General features: G+C 39.1%; 1 protein-coding gene across 1 annotated transcript; it reads right to left on the reverse strand.

The window, feature by feature from the left end:
- Positions 1 to 761: 761 nt before the first annotated feature.
- On the reverse strand, positions 762 to 27230 carry GNAT3 (G protein subunit alpha transducin 3). The gene is made up of 8 exons (XM_050915249.1): positions 27113 to 27230; positions 20337 to 20379; positions 15175 to 15316; positions 11117 to 11274; positions 7048 to 7176; positions 2707 to 2836; positions 2351 to 2504; positions 762 to 952 (listed from the first exon to the last, which is right to left on the reverse strand). The coding sequence occupies exons 1-8, from the start codon at positions 27228 to 27230 to the stop codon at positions 762 to 764; spliced, it is 1065 nt and encodes a 354-aa protein (XP_050771206.1).

Genomic DNA, 27230 nt, shown 5'->3' on the forward strand with positions numbered 1-27230 from the left:
AACTTGCCCTTATGGCCTATGCAGGAACTGACAGTTACTATAATATTGTTTTCTCCCTTAGGGATTCAAAAAACTTGCCTCCATCTTACTGTGTTTTATTTTTTTTCCAAACCGGATCGCAGCATTTGTTGATTTTATACATGTGCAGTTTTTATGTACATGTCCCTCAGCTCTTCTAACAAAACAGTATAATTAAACATTCAGATTTGCACGGCTCTTTGTCATACACCAGTTAAGTCTGGGGGGGTTGCCTCTGTTGAATTAATGGTATGTCATTTTTAATTGTGTATGTAACATGAAAACAACAGAGTACTGAATGGAAATTATCTATTGATACTGTTTAATGCTACAGCTTTTGTAAGGTTTCAAATACAAACAAAAGTCAGTTATCTGTTATATATTTTTTTTTTCTCTCATCACTGGAAAACACAGGGTACTGAGGTGTCCCTAGTTTCCTGAGAAGTGCTGATTATCTCCAAATCATATTGATTAAAATAGGAATTTCCCTTTGATTCCAGTAGGATTTATCAACGGCTGGCATTTCTGTGGAGCAGGAACATTTTTTTCAATCTTCTTGTGACATACAGAAATTCAGTGTTGGTCTGCAATGCTCAGGCTATACCCAAGACTTCAACTGACAGCTAATGAAAGCCTAATTGATATTGTTTCTTCCCTAGAGTTTTTTATTTCAGTCAGCACACAGGATGAAGAGAGGAAAGTGGACCGAGATGAAGTCAGGCTATGAGCAGGGGAATGAAGGGCTAGAAAAGCCCACAGTCTTTCAGATTTTCTTTGATTATTATGTCCGTGACTGCATCAAATACAAACTTGACATTCTGGGTGTCCGTGGCACATGTCAAGTGAGAATATATCTCTTTATCTTCTTTCCTTATGTTCAAGTCTAGAAATTGTTTCTTGATGTAATTTCCAGCATCTTCAAATGTATTTAGTCCTAGTGGAGAGAGCAGTAAAAGAAAGAGAAGACACATTTCAACTGGTACTTCCTCACAGCTGCTAAGAAACAGGACTTCTTTTTTTCTGTTTTTTTCTTTCTTTCTTTTATTTTTTTTCTAAAGGGAATTAACTTCATGCATTAGGTATGAAAATTTTGTATCTAAGCTGCCCACCTAAATTTAAACTTCAATGCCTAACCAGAAGTCCTCATTTCTGAAGTGCAATGCTCCTGAGTAAGTCAGTGTGAAACAGTTAAGGCTCCTGAGTAAGTCGGTGTGAAACAGTTAAGGACCTTAGAGAGAGAGCAGAAAGTGAGAGAAACAGAAGAAAAAAGGAAGGAGCATAAATTCAAAGGGAATCAGGTAGATAGCAGGCAAAACTGGTGGGAAATACAAAAATGAAGAGATAAAGAAATGAAGAAGGAAAAGGGGAAAATTCAGATGCTCATAGAGTCGGTCACAATTTCTTCACGCAGCTTTTCTGCCCTTCGGTCGTACTCCTTTAGAACAACAGCAGGTGTGAACGCCGGTACCGCGGACGCGCTGTCGGTCTGGGGCAGGATGAGACTCCTGGAGGCAGGCTGCTGCTGAGAGCCCTTGCTGCCTCCCGTCCTGCCTGAAGCCTCAGGCAGTGTAAGGTGGCGTAGCCCCACTGAGTCTAGCACAGAATGTTCGATTATCCCAGTGAAGCACTGAGCAATTTTGGGTTGCTGTGTTGATGTGTCCTGAGAAAGGGAGTGAAGGAGCTGGTTTTCAGGAAGTGCACAGGACCCATCTTCTCATAATAATACTGCTTTGAGTATGCTTCATTCTGGACACTCCCTATCCCAAATACATTAGGTTAATACTAAAATACCGACAGATTTTGTTTTTTCTCTGGCACTTTCTGACATAGCCTCATATATTCTCCTGCATCAGCTGGGAACAGCTGCTGTTTTTTATTTCCAGTAGACACTACTGTGGCATACAAAAAGAGGCAGACTTCCTTTATGGAATGGGTTTTCAAAACAGGGACAAAAAACTTGGATTCAGTTATGGTGTGTGTGAGTGATAAGCCACTGACTTGTACTGAAATATTGGCTGGGTTCATCACACCACACTTCAGCCATCTGAAACTTCTAGTTCTCTCAGCTTCCTCTACCGCCAATGGAGAGAAATAAGCATCTCCAGAGAAAGATGACCCCACCCGAGGATAAGCATGATGAGTAGGTGAGATGAATTGGATTCTGGCCATCTCTGTCCCATACCATTCTTTTGAGAGAAAGGCTAGGTGCTTAGATAAGATGCTTAGTATTTAAATGGTTACATATAGATGACCTGAGTCAAAGTCTCAGTCTTTAATGCATGGCCTACACTAATCATTTGAATGTATTTTCTTCTGAAAACCCCAAACTTACCATTATACTCAGGAAAGCAGATATTCAGATGAACTTTTTTTATTTTCTCTTGAAAGAGGTCTTTTTTGTTTAGAAACAGCACAATGGAAGTGGCTGCAAAGCACTTGTGGTTGCAGATGCTGTTGAACAGCTGAAGGCTTTCATGCATTCTGTTCTGTTGAGATGCAAAAGGTAAACATGAGAGACTGACAAATCTCATCCCCATATGTCATTTTTACTGTAATGTTCTTTACTGGCAAGAACCGATACAGCATAATAGCCTTTAAATGGTTATCAGGGAACAGGAACAGTTCTGATATGTGATCAGAGAGTACATTAAAACTTAGCAGCAAAAAGGGTTGTCTCTTCTGACTCACCACTTCTTTATCTTCCACCAGAACCATGTCATAGGCACTGAGTGCAGCACAGAATATGATGCAAGTAACTCCCTCAAAGCAATGAATCCACTTTTTTCTCTCTGATCGCTGTCCACCCACATCAAACATCCTTTGGAGAAAGAATAACACATGTACAATGTAAAGCACTAACTAATAAGGACGTAGTCACGCTGTTAATGTGCAGAGTGCAACTGGAGATGAATGACAATCAAATACCCAGCTTTTCCAAGTATTGGTCTGTTTCTATCCCAACAGGTCAAGGAGTACTATGTATTGTTTACAGCTTTGTAGTGGGCATAAAATGAAATGTAAAGGCTTAAATACTTGCATATAGGAAATAATACATTCAGTACTTTCAGGTGGCACTTCGTGTTGAGGAAGTGGGGCTCTGCATAGGAGCTCAGTGCAGGACTAAGCCCTGCAGGCAAGGATTTATTCAGGACAGAGTTAATCCGTGAAACATTGACAAAAGACCCTCAAATCCACAGTCATTTGTTACTTCATAGTTTTGCTTGTAGTGAACTGACACATTGATCAATAAGGCATACGAGTGGAAGCCGGTCACGGGTTGGCCCACTGGTTATGTTTAATTGGCTGATGTAGATCTATATGTAGTCATCTATTCCTTGCCCTGGTGCTATCACTTAGCTAGCTGTATAACCTCAGCATGCGTTTGTGTGTGGGGGGTCTCTGCCCTATCAATCTCATTAGTTGCTCTATAAGCAGCAATTCATGGGGAGCAGGAATCCCTTCATTTGTAGAGAGGGAAATGTAGGGCTGTCCTCCTCTGCATTAATTTCCTTCAGACTTTGCCAGAAATTACTACCTTTGGGTAGAGTCATATGAACTTTTTATGGACTCTTTATATGGGGTCCGAAGCCAACTGAGCATACCTAGCTGGGACCTAGTTAGGGCCCTAGTTAGGGCCCAACTGAGATGGAGCTGTCGTTAAAGCTACTGTTGTTCTGCTTAGCACTAGCTTTCAAAATTCCCACTTACATTTGCAGTTCTTCAGTGATAAGGGATAGGGCTTTCTTTTCACATTTTTTCTGACATAAAAGGTGCCAAACTTGAACATTTTTCAAGTGCATTAGGAAGGAGAAAAAACATGTAAAAAATCAAATTTATCCTACCCTTACTTTTTCTGTTTCCTTATGTGCATGATGACTTTTCCCTGTGATGCCTGTTGTTGAACTTAAAACTGTAAAACCTAATCCCCTGTTGCATTATCCCTTCCTTCAAGAAAATGCATCAGATCTTACTCTCTGGATGTATCTCCTGCAGTATCCAAAAATTAAACACAACTCGATTTTTATAGCAATGAAAATATTGGGATTCAGTATGAAAAAAATCATGTCAGTAATAAACAGAGCAAGAATAATTTATTACCGAAACACCATTTTTTGCAGTATATTGATCCTCTGTTTTCTTCACCATCAGCAATGCAGCTAATGGAACAAAGGTTATTGTTTATCATTTTTCATCCTGCTTAGAAGAAATGAAACCCTTCCCAATGCTCGTGATTAACTGTTTCTGCAGCTGAGGAGTAATTAGAGAAAATTATTTTTTTTCTAGTACATTTAATCTCTTTGTCTGATCATTGGGTGTCTATAAATGTGAATTATTAGGAAATCAGGAAGCTGTTGTGGAGCAAGATTTTGATAACAGTAATGGCATTCTTCCAAGCATATCTTCACGGAGTTCAGTATGCCTACTGAAGAGTGAGGTCAGCATGAATAAAGCATCTTGACTTTTGGCTGTGATTAGTGCCCAAGAGTCACCTGCCATTACATGTCTTCCTTGGTTTGTGGTATGTAACTCTGAAATCAGGGTTATGGGGAGGGAAAAAAGCTTCAAAATTTAGTCTGCAGTAAAGTTTCGCAAGCATACATAATCATATGAATCTATATTCACTTCATGCAAGCTTTTAGCATATGGCCCTGTGAATATTCATGAGAAGTCAGTTAGAACAGGACAAGATCAAGGCCAGAGGCAATGCTTATGGGCAGTTTCTGTTGTACTAACCTTAGTTTGCTTAGCTCTTCTCATGTCAGCCCAGAACTTAACACATGCACATGTAAAACTGAAGTCCCTCTGTGAGTGGTAGAAAATGTATTTCTGAGATGATCTTTTTCTTTTACCAAGACAGTCAAAGTTAGTCTTGAAAGCTCTATATTTTCCCAGCATTGCTCTTGGAAAACTTAGCTACAAATATGGGACTAGCCGTGTATTCATTTGTCCTAATGGTACATATAGTGAGACCTGAAGACTAAAATAAAGCTTGCCTGATTTCAGTCAAACTCTTCTAGCACATCAATCGAAAAGACAGCAGGAGGGGACCTATGAAGATCAGACCTTCCTTTAAAAATATTTAAGTATGTTCTGAGCTCTGGAAATCAAAGTCAACATTAGTGAAATAGATTGAAGAGCACAAGAAAGCTAAATTACACTAAACCAGCAACATAAGCACTAAGAAGGTAGCAAATAACAAGAGATGTTGTTTGTTCAACTGTAATTCAGTTCCCTGGAGCAGTACTGGGATTTAGACTTTTACTGCACAGATACAAAATGTTTTCTGCCTCATTCAGTTCAGAAGAGGGACAAGTGTTTAGTGAATGAGGCATCTGTTCATGTTTTCTTTTTATCCATGTATGGCGTGTGACCCCAAGCCTCATTTAAGTACATCAACCAAACCTCACTCTGAATGTGGAAGTGTTCCTCTCTTTATAGATGTTTCTATGGTACTTATCAAACTAAGTGCAGAGTCATCCGGATCCCCCAGCTGTTTTGCATTGCTCTGGCAATGTAAAGTAGCAGGAACTGACTGGTTAAGATGGATTTATAGCTGCTCTGCATCCCTATAGCAGCTCAAAACCCTCAGACTATTTTGTAGTGATTTTACCTCATATTACTCAAGTGCCTAAAGCCACCAATGAGTTTACTCACGTAACACTGCTGTGATGGATAGCAGAGAGGCTAAACCCAGTGTTTTTTGTGTTTGTGGTGGCACTAGGAGCCTTCCTCTTGTTTACAGACACTCAGGTAACTTAATTCTCAGTTGTGCTGCATTTCAGTTGGACCTAGACATTAATTCTGATATTCTGATACCGGGACTGGTAGCATTCATGTCAAAGCGGGTTTGCATTCTGATGATTTCTTTCTCCATCCTGATTTTATTTCTTACATAAACTATGATTGTAACTGAAGGTGCTCAGATTTCCAGTGTACAAAGCTGTCTGGAAATACGTTAATCAGACAAAAAGGAGATGATGTCTATGACATTGCACCATAGCGTTTGTGGGTAAGTGCTGAATTTTCACAAGTGATCAGTGTACTAATAGGTGATAATAATTTATTTGTAGGGCATCTACTTCAGAATCTTATTTTGTATATGTAATCTCTGTTGTGTCAAAGCATCTGTGTGGTAGCGTAGATGGTTTGGGGGATGTTTAATTGCCACATGAGGAGAAAAAAAGAACCCCAATGAAAAATGTAAAAGTTATAATCCTGGTGCTTTATACATCTGTCTATCTCTACAGACAGTTTCTTGTTTAGACTACATTCCTCAATATGCACCCCAGCCTTTAAATTAAGAATTAAATGGAGTTCAGTCCATAGAGAAAAGCATTATAGAACACTGAAACTATCATAATTCATTCAAATACATTTTCATGTGGAATTAGATGTTTTTAATTGGTTCACCAAGCATAAAGAAATCTTGAGTATCTGAAAGGCTCAATTATTTTCAGTCAAATTTCTCAGAGACATTATTTTCAAGATTTTTTTCTGAACATTTTGCTTTTCATCTTAAATGAGCAGGAAGGCATGCACGCTAATACTGAAATTTCCCATGGGACAGAAACTATTATTTTTTTGCCAACTGTAATGCATTCCAGTGTTAAGAACAGTTATTTCTGTTCTCAAAAGAAGAGAGTGAAAGGTCGAGAGTGCATGCAAATTAGCAGTCATCGAATATTTTGCATGCTGTTAAGGACATTTAGGTAGGCAAATTTCATAAATGTCACAAATAATTATTCAAATGGCAGGATACAAATAATGCTTTTTAGACACTTACATATGTAAAAATGTCCTTTTAGAACCTGATATTCTGAGATCTCTTAATAATGGTCCATTATATGCTTAAATTTGGAGTACTGGTGCTAAAATATCTTGCTTTTTTGGCTGTTTCAAAATATTAAATAAGAGTGGATTCAAGGATATCACAATGGGATTACCAGTATTATAATAGGTCGATACCTTTGAAGAAAAATACTTAAGAAAGATAAAACCACAGAAAACTGTCAAATACGTCTTTCATACCTGAAGTTCAAATCCTTGAAAGAAAACTGAGTCTCTATAATCCCAGTTGTTTTTACTCGGGAGTGCAAAACATCTTGTTCACTTGGCACGTAGTCCGGCATTGCTAGCCTATCCAAATCGTTGAGGTAACTAAGGAGAGTAAAAAGAAATGGTGATTGGTGAATTCAAAAGGTGAAATGAACATTACATAATCACTTCAGATTGAGTTGCTTTTGAATATTTTATGTAAATTACACGTTTAAATACAATACTGTTGGTTTTTATACAACGTAGATCCATAATCCAGAGCCTTTCTTTTTTTCTTCTTTTTTTTCCTTGTATGTAGAAGTGTAATTTAGTTGTATATAATAAACATCTTTCTGAGAAATTCAGTTGAGGAAAATCCTGATTTTCCTCAGGGATGCTAAAAACCCACCTTGTCAGGAAAGGGCTTTTGTCCATTTGCTTTCAGCAAGTGGGAATTGCCATCACAGGGGAAGAACCACAAGCGTTTTTCAGAAGCAGATTGACTAGAAGTTATGGCAGCCTATCATCAGACCTGTTGTAACAGTATCTTCCTTCCTAAGTGAAAGGGAGGGCGTAATATTTTGGAGGAATTCACATTTAGGGGCTGTTTTCCCTGCAGACCTATCAGTTTACAAGAGGAAGGTACATGATAATTTAAGAAAAATATATTTTGTAATCAAAACCAGAAGCTTCAATGAAGCTGAGGACCCCCTAGGTTAGAATTCTCACAACCCTCTGGAAAAGAGTGGATTATCTGGTTTTATGTCTGGCATACAGAGATGAAATCTGCATGAAACCAGATCTTTGAAGCCTGTTCTTGTCCTACCACCAACCCTTCTCCTGTCTCTTCCAGGGGCATGCAGCTTTCTTGAAATGGCCGGACAGAGCCTATGAATCCTACTGGCTGGTCTAGGAATCTGTGTAAAGAGGTTATGAATTGACAAAAGGAAAAGAAGAGGTGATGTCTGGGTAGCCTCCTACCTTTTAACTACTAATATTCAAATAAAGAACAAAGCCAAAAGGAGGAAACCACACACAATAGTTGAAGCATTTTCAAGCTTTCGGTGTCCCAGTTGGCACCTTTCCATTTGTAGCCTCTTGTCTCTGACAAACAAAGCATGGTCTCTCTAATGTTTATTAGGCTTCATGCCTTTCTTTTTTTCTTCTCTAACACAAAGTCTGCCCACCATAAAGTTCTGCTGTTCAGTTTAACCAGACAACTGCCAAAACAAACCTCACAGCTCATCATCCTTGTCTGCAATATTTAATACATCTGTAAGTAAAAAAAAAAAAAAAATACAACAAAATAAATTTTTAAGAAGCTAGAATCTTCTATATGGAGATTTGTAAGTAATGCTTGGAAATGGGATTTTCTTATTTTAAGTTGAATAGACTGAATCCACTCAGCAAGGAGTGCTGAAGATGATCTGAGTAATTCAATGTTTGCCCATTATTTGAGTCCAGGAAACAATTTGTTCTTAAAAAAAAAGCAATATAGCTCTGGTTCTCTGAGTAAGGCCTGAGGCAAACTCATCTCCGCTCACCTTCGTGGAAGGCAGAAACAAAAGACATTTAGCAATTTATAACGCTTGTAAGCACTAAAATAAACACTTGTATATAGAATACATTACAAAGATCTGATAGTTGTTAGTCACAAATACCTGAATTTAATCCAACACAGCCAATTGTAATTGTATAAAAAGTTAGACCAAGTTAATTATCTAGTTAATGGAGCAAGAGAGGCTTCTTCAGATTCTTCCTAGAGCTGTAGGCAGCTTCAAGGGGACACTCTGCAGGCTGGCTCTCCACTGGCAAAAAAGGGAATGCAAACAGTAGGTCTGTCTAAATGCCTGATCTTTCCTTGGCTTGAATTAGGTGACATGGATCCTACCCTGAGAGGCAAATGACTGAGCAAGCAATAAGCACCGTGTACTACTGGTAGCTATAAAATGACATTTAAGGTCACAATTTGTAATCCTGATTTTGCCCCTTCCTTACCCATCACTCTGTCTTAAAACAGGATTAATTCCAGGTGAGTCTAAGGAAGAAATTCCAGCCAAATTTGACATACAGGGGATTTTCTATTATTCAGAAGATCTCATTTTTTTCAATTAAAACACACAGAGGAAAGGTAGTGATCAAACTTCATTAGCATGAATTAATAATGAAAAGACTCAGAGAAGATAACCTCAGAAAGTCACAGTCTACACAGTGTAAGTCAATACTCTGTGTAGGAGCTGATTTACAGGAGCTGAGAAACAGGGTTTTGGTTTTGAAAGAAATTGAAATGTAGCATTAGATGGTTGATTGACTCTAGCTGGTTTTGAACTGATCATGAGAACCTCGGCAGCAAGGGCAAAAATTAAGTTGATTTTAATGGTTCAGAGCCAAAGGCTAGATTTTCGGAAGCATCAGGTACCGAAAGATGAAGACAGAGGATTAGCAGGATTTTCAGAAGTGTTCAAGCAGATGAAAAACATATCATTGTTGTTTTTAATGTAACTCCAGCAATAAATAATGATTATTGGCTCCTGTACAGTCTGTACTAGCTCCCTTAAATACTGAAACCTATTGAAGGTTAAAACATGACACAGCCCATAACACTGAGAGGGAATTACTTTAGACTATCCTATCTTCTTTTTAGGCAACAAAACCTAATCTGCCAGGCATAGTGTACACACTAGAACGTTAGCTGGTACACAGGTAATATATTTTTTTTTTCTGCATTAGGGTTTGGGTTTTTTTTGTTTTGTGTTTTTTTTTTTTTTTAATTTCAAGAAGTGTTTTTCCTTTTAGTTATGATGACTGACTTATTACAGGCTTTTAGTGCTGGGAACTGCAGTGTGGCCTGTCAGAAAGGATATGTCAGGAAACAAAAGATTGCTCTGTACTATTCCTATAGAAATACAAGGCTGCCATAAAATACTGCCAAATCAGGCACAAATCAACACAGGCAGTATTTTCTTTGTTTTGGTAGCTTGCAGAAAGGTCTTCACTCTTGAAGATATAAAGAAAAGAAGAGTTTTTAATATTTTCATGGTATATCCCTTCTACTATCTACAGTTAGTGAGCTGTTACTGCCTTCAGTTTGGCTGGCTCCTGGCCCAGCCTCCGATCGCACCTTTCCCTGCCGAGTAGAAGGGGGACCCAGCACCTTGTGAGGTCTCACCCCGCAGGTGCCCTCAGCCTGCAGGAGGAGCTGCAGGAGCAGAGAAACCTCCACCTGCAGACCTTGGAAGACGACCTCAGCTGGAACAACCCTCTGCCCCAGGTCTAGAGTCAGACTTACGCACTCTAGGAGAACTCCGACCCGGGTGACACCTCCCTTCTCGGTCTTGTATGAGCTTAGGGAGAAAACAGCAGAGCAGGACCGCTGTAGCCTGCAAGAACAGCTGTAGAAGCAACTAAACCAGGGACTCCTGAAAAGTCGAAGCTTACTGACTGCATCTAAGCTCGGAGATGTACCCCAGCTGAATGCTGGCCCTTCGTGGAGTCGGAGCTGAGCAGCCCTAGTCCCCTGCTTATCTCCCTGCCACCTCCCAGGCTGCAGGAAAGGAACTGGGGTCATCAGGTTGGAGAGCGGCTGCAGCACCACTGGCCAAGACCAGCTGGATGCTGAGACGGCGATGGCCCAGGGAACACCCGTCCGTGCAGCCAGATTAGTTTAGAGGAAAGTTTTTATAGTTTTCTCCAGACTCATGTTTAGCAGCTTGAAATGTATACATTCAAAGTACAACACTAGGTAAAATCTAAGCAGTTTCTTTTCACCTTTTCCCTCATTTTGTCAATCTTAGAATTACCTAGAAAGAGAATAGACCTTTTTTTTTACAGTTTAGACAAACTGAAAGAAACAAGTTGTTTCTTGTTTTCACTTGTTTCCTTCAGTTAAACATTTCTAATATATTATAAACATTAGCAAAAAACCTCATTCTTTTTCAGATTAATGAGCAATAATTTTCGTAGGCTATTCTGCACATGAAGAAGAGTTCTTGTCGCAAGCCTTCCTACGCTGTCCGTTACGGTAATAGCCAGCTGTTCAGCACCTGCAGCTGGTGTCACCTACTAGGCTGCCGAGTCACTGAGCTGGTACTCCGCTGCCCTTGCGAAGCAGGCCTGGGTCCCGCCGTCGCTCCACAATTGTTTGATGAGTTCAACCAATTCAGAAGACATGTCGCCATCCTCCAGAGTTGTTGCCATGGCACACAGCTTCGTTTCATCTTCCTAAAGAGAGATTTCAGTAAATATTGTGCAAGCACACTGTGCCCCTCCACCTCCTTGAAGACGTGCTTGGTTTACAATGAGTTACAGGGGCAAAATTTCTCATTTTCACCAATTTTTCCAGGTAGCTGTACTTGCCTGTGCGTGTAAGCATCCTTTTACAAGCTCACTTCCCTTTAGTTAGTGCCAAGGTGTCCTGGTTTTGGCTGGGAGGGAGCCAAACAGCCAGGACAGCTGACCCGAACTAGCCAAAGGGATATTCCATACCATGGAACGTCATGTTCCCAGTATGGAACTCCCCAACTGGGGGGAGTTGGCCGGGAGGGGTGGATCGCTGCTCAGGCATCAGTCAGCGGGTGGTGAGCAATTGCATTGTGCATCACTTGTCTTTTCTTGGGTGTTATTTCTTTTTTTTTTTTTTAACATTCCTTTTCATTACAATTATTATTATTATATTATTATTATTCTTAGTTAGTAGTGTATTTTGTTTTATTTTAAACTGTTTGTATCTCAGCCCATGAGTTTTACTTTTTTTTTCCTCCTCCCCACCCCACTGGGAGGGGGGAGGGGGAAGCGGCTGCGTGGTGCTGAGTTGCTGGCTGGGGTTAAACCATGACACAAGGTTAGACTTAAATTGTGATACACAGAGTTTTCTTCTTTTTATTGTTTTGTTTTGGTCATACAAGGGCTCAGTTTCATCTTACCATAGGTGTTCACAAAGGGTCCAACTTGGCTTTTATTGTAAGAGAGAGTAGTGGGGTATCAAAAACTAAATTAAAAAGGATATTTAAAGCTTAAACATATTATAACTACATCAAAGCAGAAATATATAGCTAATAAATTTTTGAATGTACGTGGAAGAAAAAATTTCTAGCTTTAGGCCACAGTGAGAAATGTGGCAAAGTGAATATAACTAGTGAATACATTTCTTGTATGTTTTTTTTATTTGGGGAAGAAGAAACCTGTAACTGAATAAAATCCCAAATATTTTAAATGTATCATTCTGTAATTTCTTCCTTTTGCAGTCAATCCAAAAAGACTTCAAGTAATCTATTACATTAAAAATATTTCTTTTCAGTGGTTAACAGCTTAGGAATGTACTGTAAATAAAGAGCATGATTAAAATAGGGCCACTTGATACACTGTCGCAGCAGTGGATAATTATAGAATATAATTCCTTCCTAGCCGTATAAGTAGACAACTGAAGTGTCTGGCAGTCAATAGTTGCAAAAGTATAAATGGATTCTGACAGACACTGTTTTGGCAGGGAGTATGTTTTATTCAAAAATAGAAAACATCTTCACAGTAATTTGTAACAATTTTATTTTAGGAATGTACTATATTTTTATGTTTCAATAGAAATTGCAGTTTATGGAAACTTTCTAAAAGTCAGAGACTGATCAAAAATAAAACACTGCAGGTTTTCTAAAATATTGGAGAAATTGAGTTAGCATGGAGAAAAAGGAAAAAAAGGGGGGAATAACCGCTAGAGAATTGCCTTCATGTGAAGGAGGAAGGAGGATAGCTGTACAATTGCCCTTCTACATTAAACAACAGCGGCTCCATTTACACCCCCATTGTCTCGCTCAATGCTGGGATCAGCAGAACTGAGTCATGCTTTCTCGTGTGTGCCCCTCATTTGTCTCCAGGGCTGCTCTCCAGGGCGCACACTTGTTCAGCTTCAAGATAAGAGCTGGAATGTTCTCCCCTTCAAGATATCACATATCATTTAATCATTATAGCTATCCTCCTACAATGTTGAATTTGTTGGTTGAATAGCCTACAAGGAGAAGCCTTGAGCTCGGAGCCTCCAGGTCTACGGTAAATGTTCACTGATTATTATGCAAAAGGTGGCAACTGTGGATTTTGATGCTTACGTAAAAAAGGAAGATAGTGGCAGACAGAGTTTATCATAACCCTGATTTATATAATGTTTTGTTCCTCTCTGGCATTTAGACAGCCTTCAGATAATTTTCATGTTGAAACCAGATTGCAATGGTACTTTAGGAAGAAAAAAATACCTCTCTCCCCAGAACAGATGTTATTCAAAATTACGTGCTGAGGCACTTTCAGGACCACTAAGAGGTATTTGCGGGCAGTCCTGGAACACGGATAAACCCATTGCTTTCAGGCCCAAGATAAGCCCAGTCTTTGGGCTAGATGACTTCAAGCAGCTAAATCCGGACTAGAACACAGCAAGAACAAAGTCGAGCTGAAATCAAAGCTTATATCAAAACAACTCAAGCTTATAAATGGCTTATGATTTTACAGAAAATGTAAGCTAAGTTTGTTTTTGGAAGAAAGGGCAATGTTTAGTGGTGATTCAAATAAATGTGACCAAAATTTCTATTTTCTTTAAAACTCACATCCAGGTTGCTCTTATGTGGTTGTGGGGGAAAAGAAGGCAAGGACTGCAAATATTTTATACAGGTGTATTCAACTGTATTCCTAGAGGCCTATTCTGCCAATGACAGTAAGAGTGGGCTTACTGTGCTACAGGTGATAAAGTTACAAAAGCTGTATTTTCTGCATTTGGTTTTATATAGTGCTAAGAAATGAACTGGGCTATTTAACAAAAATTTTCAGTTCCCAGTTCCCCAGGCTGTGAAGTCCCTTGAAAATAATGTCTACGAAACTGGCATAGATGATAGATGGTGAGTGAACACGTATAAACCTCTCAGAAAGTTTGGCAGGGCTGAGAAAAGAGGCTGAAGTACCGGGGCTCAGGCAGAACGTATCTCAATTACAGATGGCAAACGGAGTCTGGACCACGTAGTGGATCTTAGAGGCTGAGCCAGGACCTGTGGCTAGGTGCTGCAAGGTTCAGCAGCATTAGGCCATGCAGACTGGTAGATGGGTCCTTATGCAGTACACGTGTCTGTCACAACTGAGGAGACGGGCCAAGTTGCAGCATATTCACGTGGGCCTATTTTCTGTGTGCTGCTTTTGGGCACCGTTGTGTTTGTTTGAATGACCTGCATTCACGGACCCTTAAAAGAATACAGGAAGAAAACATTTAGTTTCTATTTTGTCAAATGACTGTATGAGTTTTAGTAACCTCTGAAGCATTTGTTTATCATTTTTTAGGTCAAAGTACCACATGTCATTGTAATTTCTGGAAAGAGAAAGGCTCTTTCAGATAAGCAGATCTAATTCCTTCTAAGATAAACCTCTAGAGAATAGGCAGAATTTGCCAAAACTGGAACCAGCTGATATTCTGACAGGCCTTTGAGAAATTCTCAGCAAGGTCTGAATTACAGGCAATAAACTAAATGATTGCACTGAGAAGAACAGCATGTGTTTTTCCTTTACTTCTGTCCCTGAAAACTCAGTGTGATTGCCAGAAGATAGTAGGTCTTCTTGCTGTGGCTTTTCCTCTGTGCACGAGCGCATAGGATTGCTAACTGCGTCAGGAAGGTCAGACTCCACTTCTCTGCGGTGCCAATGCGCCGGTGCTGCTTCTGTACAACGGGGAGGTCTCTGCTCCAGGAGCAATGCCAAACTGAAATATTCCCAACATGTCTAGATGACCCTTCCTTACATGGCTGAGCCCCAAGGTTTGTTCATAAAAGGGAAATATTTATTACATTTCCCAATAGCAATAAATAAGTGACTAAGCAGCTAAGAAAAGGTTCTTTTTTTAAATTTTCTTATGTCTTTGCAAGTTGAACATTTCTTTTGTAACAAACTAAATGGCAGCTTATGCAAAGGTTGGACCTCAGGCACCAGTCTTGAGAAAATAAAAATAAGTAAGGACATCTTGTCACACATAACTCAAGCAGTACTTAGCTTCCCCTGTCATAAAGCAAATACTGAACCTTCTTTGTTCTACTAGTTTCTACTATTATATTACAAAAAATTGTATTCTAATGCCAATTTCAAGAGAAAGGACGTCATACTCACAATTCTAGCTGGGTTTTCATAACTGATTCCTAACTTAGTCATTGCTTTCACGATAGACAGGATAGACTGCACTGTGTTACTGTAAATGACAGGTCTGAACTCCATGCGTTCCTGGTAGGTGAAACCATGTTTATGGATGATCCTGGTGCAAAAATAGAAAACAAAAGGTTTATGGGATGCATTAAAAAAAAAGTAATGAAAAGTTGGATCAGATGCTTTTGTGGTCAGCGTGAGAAAGAACTGAATCCATCTGGCCCTTGGAAAAGCATTTATCAATGGTTGATCTGCCTATTCTGCTGGAACAGGTAAACAGCAGTTCCTGCAACTATGTGAGGTTGAATTTATGAGGCTAGGTTTTGACTTCCCAGTCTGAGTGAATAGGTATTGGTTTTTTGCCTTGTGGGTCAACATAAGATAACGTATGAATCCAGAACAAGACCCAGGCCCATTCCTGTGGATACAGGGCAAGATGCATGGCTATACTTAGATCCCAAATCTTTTATTATTGATATCTACAATGTTAGTCATGGGCTGTCACATTACTTGTTTAATCATTCTCATTTTTATCCAGAATGTTACCTAGAGTAGAAAAATTATTGCAAAAAGTATTTCTACACTGTGAGGTACTTCCTCAAGAAAACAACAAAAAAATCTTTAATATTTCTTTGTACATCAGTTACAATTTCTAGTTATTGAAAGGTGTTACTGTTATTATCTACAGGCTTTGGGGACATACATACTGCTCCAGAGGATTTGGCCTGTATTCCAGAGGACAAAGTACCTTAGCAGTCAACTTCAATTAATCTAATTCTGACAGAGGGATTATAATTTCATAATCCTCCTTGACTGGAGAATGGGATGTGGTTAAAGTTCTCCAAGATCAGTGTGCAGATTATATCATGACTCAGAGACATCTTTTTCCATGAGTTGTGAAAAAGGATGAAAACTTCACTCGTTTTGGTCTAGTGTACTCTCAATGAACAGACACCAAACTGCCTTGGCTGCTGCTGGAACCAAGACTCTTATTCTTCCTCACCTCAGTTGTTCAGAGATGAATGCCAGGTTATTAAATAAATAATTTCTGGGGTTTGTGGTTTGTTTTTTTTTCCCTGTCTCTTGCCAGAGATACAGTCTGGACAGAGCTATACAAGCAGAAAGGGATGATGTGAAAGGATCTGACAGGTTAGCCCAGAATGAGTATAGGTGTGTCTCGGCGAGACTTTCCCTTCAAGGGCAGAAGTCAGCCCTGTCAGCAAATAATTCACTCACACACACACGCACAAAACCCAGATCACAACTGAATGTGTCTTAACATCTCTCTGACTTATGGATGTCAGAAAATTCAAAAGTTGCATTCTTGTGTCTGTAGGAATAGCATCTGTAGGAAAAAAGGGTTCTCTAAATGTTTCCCCAATCACTTCTAGACCAGGCAAATCTATAAACTCTGTTTTGAAGCTTTGGTTTTTTGAATGCTGTTTTCACCATGAATTCAAGCGAATCTGCAAGATTCAAAGGAATCCTATTGAACTTGGGAGAAAGAAAAAGGGGAGCTGTGTTACGGAGTCTGGTATACTAGTGAACCTTTTTTTGCCATCCTCTGAAATATCCATGTAGCCCTGTGTCAACACAGTGATTTGAATGAAATAATAAGAATTGTTCAGAGGAGAGGCTTATTCACTTCGTGGAGTCTAATGTAACTCCATGATAGTGCACTGGATAATCTGCATTGCTGCTTGGGGATGGCCTGAGCAACGTCCTGTCTGCGAAGCACCACAGAGCCCAGAGCTCCCCACTGGTGTAGGCGGCCTCCTTTAATGGGTCGGATCACCGTTAACAGGAAATAATTTCAGCTGCCATCAATGTTGAACCTTGCACTAGTACTTAAGCATATTCTTCTCACTCTTACCCTTACTACCTGTGAAAGCAGCAGCTTTTCTATAAATAAAGGAATGAAATATATAGAAACTGAAACCCCATGAAGTACATGAACTTGGTTTAACTACTTCATGTGTCTCACAGCGGTGGCCATAACAGGATTTCTGGGGAAGACGGGTGTTTTGCCTGTGGCTGCAAAAATCTGGGATGAGAGAGAAGGAAAGGCCCTAACACAGTCCACAAATGGCTGTTTTATATTTTCATGCTTTCCCTCTGAAGAACAAAGGAAGGAAGAAAATATAAGATTCTGAAATAAAACTAGATTCTGTAATTACAGAAAGAAAACTTGGTTTTGCTTGAGGCTTTTCTTTTTTTTTTGTTTTGCTTTGGTGTTGGCTTTTTTAAAAATAATATATTTATGTCCTGTGGCAGAAGGTATGTTAGCCAGCCTGTTAAATCAGTAGTAATTCAGCAGAATTTTGCTGCTTTTATTAAAGATCTGTCATTCTTAAGGAAGGGTTGTAAAACAGGCTGACATCTTGTATGGCCAGAAGGAGCATTTTAGCCAATGGAAAATTTTGTTCCCCGATCCTCCTTGAAAAAATAAACAACCTTTAAAAAATAAATGCAGGATGCTGAAGGCATGAGGTGTTAGGCTACCAGTCATAATATCTAAATTATGTTTCTATTGGAGGAAAAATGTTAGTCTCCTGGTTTTTTTCACGCAAGGAGGGCTTCTCACCAGATAGGTGGAGTTGATTCAATATCAACAGGCATGATGAGTTACCAAATATTATGTTCCCTGCTTCTCATTCGCTGAATTATTTATAGTAGGTTTGTGCTGCTAACTTAGAGTACAGCACAGAAATACTGAACTTGGTTTTAAAAAAGTTAGATCACACATTGGAAATTATCTAGTCAGAAGCACTGAGCTCCAGAGAAGCTTTTTTTTTTTTCCTTTTTAGTTATCCTTCATAACCATCCTAGCCTTCTTAGGGCCTTGCAGCGTATCTATATTTTGAGCATCAGAAGATATTGTGCAAAGCTTAGAGGAAGCATTTAAGTTTGATTGAAATCTTCAGTCTGGAAAGAATGAGGTTTATGAATTAGAAAATTATATTAATAGGAGTAGAATTACCCTGATTTTGGTGGAAAATTGTATTTTCAGCAAAATTACTTCTTTTGTAAGCAGCTATCAGTCTTCTCTAGAAAATGTTATGCTTCACTGAAAAAATCAATAACTGAAATCGGGTTTTTTTCTGAAAAATTTCCCTTTTTAAAAAAAAAGACCTTGGTTGTGACAGAAAGATGACAATTTATATGAAAAATGATAATTTTCCTGAACAGTTTTCTTGTAAAATAATTCATATTTGTGATCAGGTTGACAGCTCATAAATGCATAGAGCTCTAAAGATAACTCTCAGCTTTGCAGCTTTCTGTCCCCTCCTCGATGCTGTTAAGGGTTATCAGCCTTCTTAAAGTGCTCAATTCAGAGGAGCATCTTTAATCTGCTTCTACCTGGGGAAGCTTTCAGCACAAGACATTTCAATGGTTTGCTGAATAGGGAGGGTCTCCTGATTGGAACTCAAAACAGAAATAAAATTATCCACCATTTAACTGGAACAAAAAAGTTAGCAAAATATTTGATGGATGGTTCTGAATCTGTCTTACTACAAAATGAGCTGCTTAAATAGTAGAAAATTGCTCTTATGACATAACATTTTTTACTTCACTCTTTAAAATGGGTTGGTGAAGATATGAAATAGAAGAACTTAAATTTGGAATAATATTGCTGATTTCGTCAAACAGTCTGATTTTTACACTGGAAGAGATTGGTGCTTACAAAGTGGGGTCATGTCTAAACAGTTACAATGCCTGCGTAATTTTTTTCTTTATTTGGACAGGTGTAGGGAGCAGACCTGGACACTGTCTGTGAAAATAAGACTAGATACAACAGCAATATCTTAACAGGTTACACAGTTAAGGAGGACTTTTGCTGCCTGTGTAAGTGTGATCTCTGGAACTCAGGTGGGTTATCTATTTAAACCAGATACATGATTAGTATTTTGGCTACCCTTAAAACAATAACATGAATGAATTTAGTTTTAGCCTGTTTTACTATATGTGAAAAAATTGTGATAGTAAATTGTAAATGGGGACACAGGCACACAAATTTGACCTTCCTCTGAAGCCAGGAAATAAAGCTGCTGACCTCAATCTGTGTGGCACCATGTGCACTTTGAACAAACATCTACAAGTATTGTTGCAGTAGATTTATTTATTCCTAACAGATATTCAGTCCGAATTTGAACAGGGATTTCTGCATTTGAGCTTGTACAGCCTGTTTTTTCCCAGATTGATTATTGTTTGAAAACTTTTTGCGGTAATACTTTCCTTCCTAAAAGCAGTTCCTACCCATGCTAGATGGTGGGCAGCAGCTGCTCACTGTGTAGGCTGGTGGCTAAAAATGTTCTCACCTAGCCTGTGGGAGACCTGAGAGCAATCTTTCTGACCACTGGCAGGAGCTGGAACAAGACTGTGGAGACAAGAATGATCTACAGAGCCCAGTTTGGGGAAAAAAAAAAACAAAAAACTTTGCGCTATTATACAACGTGAATACTTCAGTATTTTCTCTTGCAATCCAGTGAAATCAAATGAAATTAATAGGGACCAAATTAAAATTGAACAACGGGAGATGATTCACATCACATGTAATTAAACTGTGGAACTACCTGCCATAGAATATTGTGGATGTTATTAGTTTACATTGGTTCAAAAAAGATTCAGGAGAAATATAGGCATGAATTAATTGAGGGCTATTAAACACAGTGATACCGTCTCTGGTTCAGGATCCTGCCTGAGTCACAGATCATCAGATACTGTCAAGGTATCCAGCGCAAGTATTACTGTGTGTTTGCTTGTCTGGTCTGATGATCTTCTGAAAACATCCTTCATTAGCTACTGCAGGAGATGGGTACTAGGCTAGGTGGATCTGCCATGGCTGGTTGTCTTATACGTTCATGTTCTCACTACAGTACTGTAACTCCTACCAAAGCCAATGAAGAAGCTTCCCTGGTCTTCAGTAAGGAGTGCATGATTTGATCAGACAGATTTGATTACCAATCCAGCTGTGTCTCTTAGTCACTTTGTGTTTTTCTTTATGTGGTTGAATGAGAACTTGATTTTAATGATTCAAATAAGCATAAATATTGTAATAAGACATTAGCTAGATAGCTTATACTACAAATACCAAATTCAACAACGGATATGAATATTCATATACTTACTTCATTTGCTTTACAATAGTGCTCTTTCCTGACTCTCCAGCACCTGCAGAAGGGGAATGTTGAGAAGATGTGATTGATATATGAATAAGTAGCAAGAATTAAAAATAACTCTCTGGAACATAGGATTTTGTATCTATGAAGAGACATACAGATGTTTTAGATCCACATTGTACTACCTGTAACCCTCCCTAGTGTTCATTCAGACTTAAAAAGAATGAAATCTTGGTAAAAGTATTAATTCTGAAAAGGAAAGGGACATCTGAAAAGAAAGGAACATTCAATCAATTAAGAGAAAAATATAGACTCTTTAATTACCAAGGAAATAAAATATGGGTCATATTTTGATTTCATCCCTGGCAGATGGGCAGAAAGACATGAACAAACCACAGCTTCTGACAGTGTCCCATTTCTTACGTGATTTGTAGCTGCTCATTTAATGTGTATCATGACCTTTTGTAAGCCAAACCAGCCAGTTCCGTGCTCTTTAGCCAGCCTCTTTGAGCAACTGGAAAAACAGGGCATGGAGACTTGCATGTGGTCCAGCTCATGATGCAGAGGCAGCATATGAGCAAATGTCTTGACACTCGTGTTTTGTTCCCTGCCCCGTGGTCTTCTGCTATGAAGTAGTGTGGCTGGAAGTGGGAAACCTGCAGAGCAATGCAACAGATCCAGCTTGGGAATGATTCTGCAGGAAATCCCCATAGCTGGCAGGGATGTACAGGCGTTTGCTTGCACAGCCACTTGCAGAACTAGGGCATAGGTTTGGTCAGATTACGTACGATTAATTTGCCCTTCTTATGGAAAGTGAGTAATCACAATGCAAACCTTCTCCATTGGAAATCAGTGCGAGTGACTGTCATCTTCTGTCAGTGAGAGTGATGAGGCTTGTCAAGAACTGCCAAAGAAGAGCTGGATTTTGAAAGCGCCTGAAGAGAGGACTTAACTTTGGCTGTGAATCCATGGGACAGGATTCATCACTGCTTTTCTCTTTGCAGATTATCATTTACCTGACTGGACGGTGTCAAATACTTCTGACGAAAGAGGAAATCTGGGGCATAGCTATTTTAACTGAGGGCTTCTCAGTGAATGGAACAAACTGATTACAGACTTTCCAAACAGATTTTGTAAAGGTAATCACATTTAAATGACAGGGATTAATTTACTCAAATGAATCGCAACAGACAGCAAACCATACGCAAAGCATTTTCTAAAACCCATGATGTGAACGGCAGAAAGTGAGAGAGAAAAACAAGCCCATGCAAAATGGGCTGATGCTGCCATCTGCCACAGTTTGGAAAAAATGCAAATTTTTTGCATGCAAATGTAGATCATTTATTATCCCTTCAATGGCCTTCTGAAGAACTTGGTGAAGCCCTGTCAGCAAGGTGGCGTTTGCTACACTTTTTGTAGGGAAGAGAGCAGGCTGTGCTGAGAATTTATACATTCACCTCATGGAAAGATGCCAGGAAACATAATATAGAAATGAACCTCTCTTCCAGATCTGAAAAGCAAAGTTAAAATGGAGTGGAAGGCATAATTTATATCTTTTGGGTGCATTTTTCTACCTCTGTTCATCTCTAATTTATGATCCAGTAATGCCTTTATCTAAACAACAGATGACTATCAGACTTTGGCTTCACTCTGGAGTATTGTGTGAGTCATAGCAGCGTTTGCACTCCAGGAAATGGGTCAGAAACAATTTACTTTGCACCTGCTTCCTTTCTTCCTTTCCCCTCCTGTGCAGCCTGCTCCTCTGGCCAGGGCCCCAGGGCAGGAGAGCAGGGCCAGGGCTGCGTTTCCACCCACCGCAGTAGCCTTCCACTCACAGAAACACCAGCAAGAGTGCATCGTGATGGCCCTTACGTGACTGCACGGGGACCTGAAGGCAGCTTCTCTTTAGGAGGCAGTGAGAAGGTCAATTATAATCAAGCCCAGGTTTTCTGAATAAAAGACGAGAACTTAGGCCAAACTTAGTCCTGTCCTAAAGCTTGGAAAGTTTAATTGGCTTTTGAAAACTCTCTGCCACTGTGAAGATTTATAGCTCAGCCTGATAGGGACCAGTGATAATATGCCATAGCCCGTATTTTGCATTTCACATATTTAAGATCTTCTAGCTTTTTCAAATTTACCTCTGATTTCTCTGTCTCTATCTGGATGCCGAGTTTCCTTGACATGGATAAAGGCACAGAAAATAAAGGCACAGAAATCTCAGTCAATGCCTGACACTCTGTCCCCGCTCCTGGGAGCTGAAAGATGTCCCCGCTACCAGTAAGGCTGATGGATGTTTGCTCCCACACTTCTTCCCAGAGATCACATTCACCATGCCCCAGGGCATGCCACATCCACCTTCAGCGAGGTGCTGTACACGCAGCACTCTGGCAGACTGTTACCTGCCTCTCTTCTTGCTTTGGATGTTTCAAACTGCACACCCCCACGTCCCAAGCCCATTATGTTTCTGGGCACACTGGGGCTGCAGAGGAGACTCAAGAAGAAGTGCCGTGCAGCGTGGCTGCAGGCACCGAGCTGCAAAGGAGCCGTTCCCCAGCAGCCTGACATGAATCGCCCCGCTGCTCTGGGACTGCCTAACCTCTTCCCTGCAGGCCACCAAGGCATACAGACAGAGCAGAAATAATAGAGAAAAAACTTGAGGTGCCTTGAAAGCTGGTGAGAATCTCTCAAATTCAAAGGAGAACAGAACCCAGGAACTCAGCTGTAACTTGATGTTACTGTTTTTCTAAGCAGAATTTGTTTGAATAGTTGTGGAAACTGGGGAGAGTACAAGCCCCTTTCATGATTAGCATCTGCTGAGCCATTGAAGAAAGTTCTTTTTATGTATTAAGCTGCTTTTGTGTCTCAGATCAAGAACTATTATCTCTTTACAGTTATTATTTATGTGGAAGTAAAGGTTTGATTTAGGAAAGCTTCCAGAAGTAAAGGTAAGAAAATAAAAAAACCCTCCTGCCTGAATATTTTGTTTGAAACCTGTCACAAAAGCCACTGATGATGCCATAAAGCAGCAAAAAGCAGGAAAAGGAAAACTTCAAATGAAAATCAGAAACAGTTTCACACCTCTGAGCCTTGTCTGTGCCATTCAGAGCTCTGGAAACTGTGAACTAGACTGGAAAGTATATCTTCCTGGTCCTCTTACCAGACTCAAAAAACTATCTCCATGACAGAAAGAAGCTAGAGAAAAGATCTAAGATCTAACCCTCTTGAGGGAATAAGGTCCTTAAATGCTGCCCCACCCCCCAAAAAAGAAAGTCAGTGTATTCCAATCCATAGGATTATTGGGCTGTCTTTGTGCTCAAAGTCTTTGCTTCCAGCGCAGGTGTTAGTAACAGGAACTTAAGCCTGACTTCAGTACTACTGTAACTGATCCATTTAACTGGTTTTCAATGTCTATACTATGACCTTCTGCATTCAGACTGCTTATCAGGGACCTCTTATAGTCAGTGGAGAAAAATATTTGCTACTAAAACTAAAACAAACAAACAAACAAACGAACGCCTTCCATTTTTGTCACCCTGAAGCAAATGTTTAAATTAAAGTGGGTGAGTTGTGCCCTAAAAGTGAGTATTTCTCAGTAAAGTGAGCTGAGGATGACCAGCTCAAATGAGGGTGAATTTTGTCCTGCCACTGAAAACTGTAGACAATGAGACCATGGAATAATACTTTGAAAATAAATAAGTTCAAAGTTTTAATGATTATTTAAACTGAAGCTAAGTTCTTACTTCTGTGAAACATCACTGTGAGCATCAGCTGTGTTGGCCACGTTTGAAATGTGCACTGTACTTTGCACACGAATAAATTGCAAGCTGGCCTCCTACAAAGTACATTAACTCTGTGTGATGTGGTAGGCAAGATATGGCCCTGATACAAAGGAAATAAAACTTTCACCTTGGAGTTTGTTCCAGACTTGTAAAACAATCTGATTTTTTTTGAAGTATAAACATGTAGAGGCTAGATTTGCAGACAAGGTGGTGGGGGGTGAGATGGCCTTGACAACATAGGAACATCTAACAGAGTGGACTGAACCCTCCTGGCTCCTGGACAACTCGTGAGGAACATCAGAAAGTGGCATAATTTTCCCCCTCCCCCAGTTTATATGTGCAGTTTTTATGTGCATGTCATATAAACTAAATTATCACGTCAACACAGATAACATGTTTGCCCAGATAATGGAACTTAACCTAAACTAATGTGGTGTCTTTGTTTTCTGGATATGATTTCTTTTTTGTAAAGGGACCTATTGGAGGACGCAGAGAGACCAGACTAGATATTAAATAATCCTCTTGGAAAATGGTCAGAATACTTTTTTTTTGACATTTTAAGGGTAAGATCACACTGAAAAACTTATGATATACATATCCATTTTTTTCTGAGTATTTTCCAGTATGATTCCATATCAATCTGCCTACTGCAAAAGAAACAATAGTGACATCTGGTCTGTAATATAGAGGCAACATATGGTCTGAATGAACAGAAACCTAGGACTAGAGTAGGACTAGGCTGGTTGGCTTGAATCGAGCTGCCCTTGATTTACGAAGTGTAAAATTTGAATCATATCTGATATCACCTCAGAGGTATGGAAAGGTAACAGGTACAGATCTGAACACAGTAGATTTAATCCTCTCCTATCTGGCCATTTCACTGGTTGACTATGGAAGGGGCTATCTGGTGCCCCTTATACACACTGCTTCAGCAGCTGTGATTCCAGGTGTTCAAGAGACACTTTCACTCTAGCTGTGCAATAGGCTCAAAACAGACTGACATTTTATTCACCTTTTGCTTTTTTAAGAACAAGAAAATTCAAGCTGTTAAGTCTATAATCTTTTTTTTCTCTCTCCAACATGTTTTCTACCAAGTCCTTGTGATCTGTTGTAACAGTTCCCCAGGAGAAAAAACCTTCCAAAACGTTACCCACTGACAAATTTTGAATCTTTATCATGTGTGACATGAATAAAGGAAGATATTGTAGAAATATATTCCATAAAGAAGACTTCAGCAAAAGTATGTCGGATTCTGATGATCATCTTGTCTCATGAAAAGAGTGCTTGTATAGTTGGTGAAACTGAAATATGTTCAGATTTGAAATGAATGAAATAATAGAAGACTTTTTCACATAGCTTGCAATTAATCTCAAAGTATTTTACTACAGGTATCTTGAGACTGATATTAATAGTGTCAGAAGAAGACTTATACAGATTATATACATCAGGAAACATTTAAAACTAAAGTCCTTAATACTAAATACATACATATGTTCTGGGAGGGGTAATTTAGTTTGTGTCCTGGTGTAGGACAGACTCCAGTACTACTGCCAAAGCATGAAAGCTTGAAGATCAAAATATATCATCAGACTCCTTATCTTATAAATTCCTCTTTATCTTATAAATTCCTCTTTATCCTATAAATTCCTCTTAAAGGATTTCTTACATCTTCTTCATGGATCAGTGTTGGATAAGGTCAGACAGGATGCTGGACTAGATGGACCCTGGTTCTAACTTGATATGCCAATTCCTTTTTGTAAGACTATACAGAAAGTACTGAAACTTTATGAAAGTTTAAATGAAAATATAATTCTGGTTTTTGACCAACTCAAGCGTGCCTCAGTAAGAGCAATATTTTGTATTAATGTGGCACAGAAAATCTTCATATTCTCCACTGGACTGAAAAGCTTTGTAAACCGCAATCTGAATACTGATGGTACATAAAGTGTATCAAACTACTACTTTCCTATTATTATTTGAGAAATCTTCATGGTTGTGTTTTTCTCTTATTTCTTTATTAATAATAATAGTTAGATTCTCAACAGGTATAAATAGACTTTTTGCATAAGATACAAAACAACAGAGTTAAGCCGATTTACTTTATCCAAGGGATCTAGCTAAGTCTGAATAAATGTCAGTTTAAAAGCATTTGTAAGCATTGCAGTTACAATGAAGGAAAAAATAGAAACATTTCAATGATCAAAGACTGTTTTTCTATTCATTTGGAGAAGTCAGTGTAAACTTTCATAACAGGCATCATACTGTTAGAAGAAAAATATTAAGAGGGTGGCAGTGTTATTGTGCTCTTGGACATTTCTTGTAGGCTGCGCATTACCGTGGAAAAAAAGAGAGAAGAATAAAGCTGTATCAAGAAAAAAGATCATTTTTCTTTTGCCATTACACCTGCTGGCTCTTAATAAATTGATCATAGTGTGGATTAGAAGTAGTAGTCTGAGAACATTCATCTGTATTCATCTCATTTCATTACCTTCCATTCCACTCTCCACAATATCATTTTTATAAATCGAAAAAAGCCCTTCTAAGTCACTTTCTGCTTCTGTAAAAAATGAAGTGCAACAGTTTGGAAAATAAGCAATATCAATACCTTGTGGCACCTGTGGATTTTCTATGTAACCAGTTATCTCACTTAATCCTCCTGCAAATGAATGCATATAGATCTACGAAAAAAAAATGTCTGTGCTACATTCTGTGTAAGTAAGCATCATAACATTTATTCTAACAGTAGGTTCTCATTTCTCAAATCTTTTCAAGATCAAGGATTTATAATATTTAAAATTGAATACATGCAGTGATATGGCCATTTCCAGCCCGTTCTTGTGACTTCACGAGTGTCCACAACCAGAAAACAATTTGTGGAGGTATTACAGGATTGTCTTCTTCAAATAAAACAGTGAGAGGTGGGAAATTCACTGTACTGAAATGTAATTCCAGAGCAAAATAACCCCTCAATGGAAAAGCATTATGAGCAATTTTTATTCTATTTACCCAACAGTAGTAGTTTCACTGTCCTGGCTTCCCGCTCTGCATCTGCCTGGAGTTTCTTTTCCAGTTCTCTGGATCTCCTGGCCGACTCCTTGCTCTCAGAACTGGCTCCACTGCCCAT

The sequence above is a fragment of the Gymnogyps californianus genome, chromosome 1 (assembly GCF_018139145.2).
Source record: "Gymnogyps californianus isolate 813 chromosome 1, ASM1813914v2, whole genome shotgun sequence".
Classification (NCBI taxonomy): Eukaryota; Metazoa; Chordata; class Aves; order Accipitriformes; family Cathartidae; genus Gymnogyps; species Gymnogyps californianus.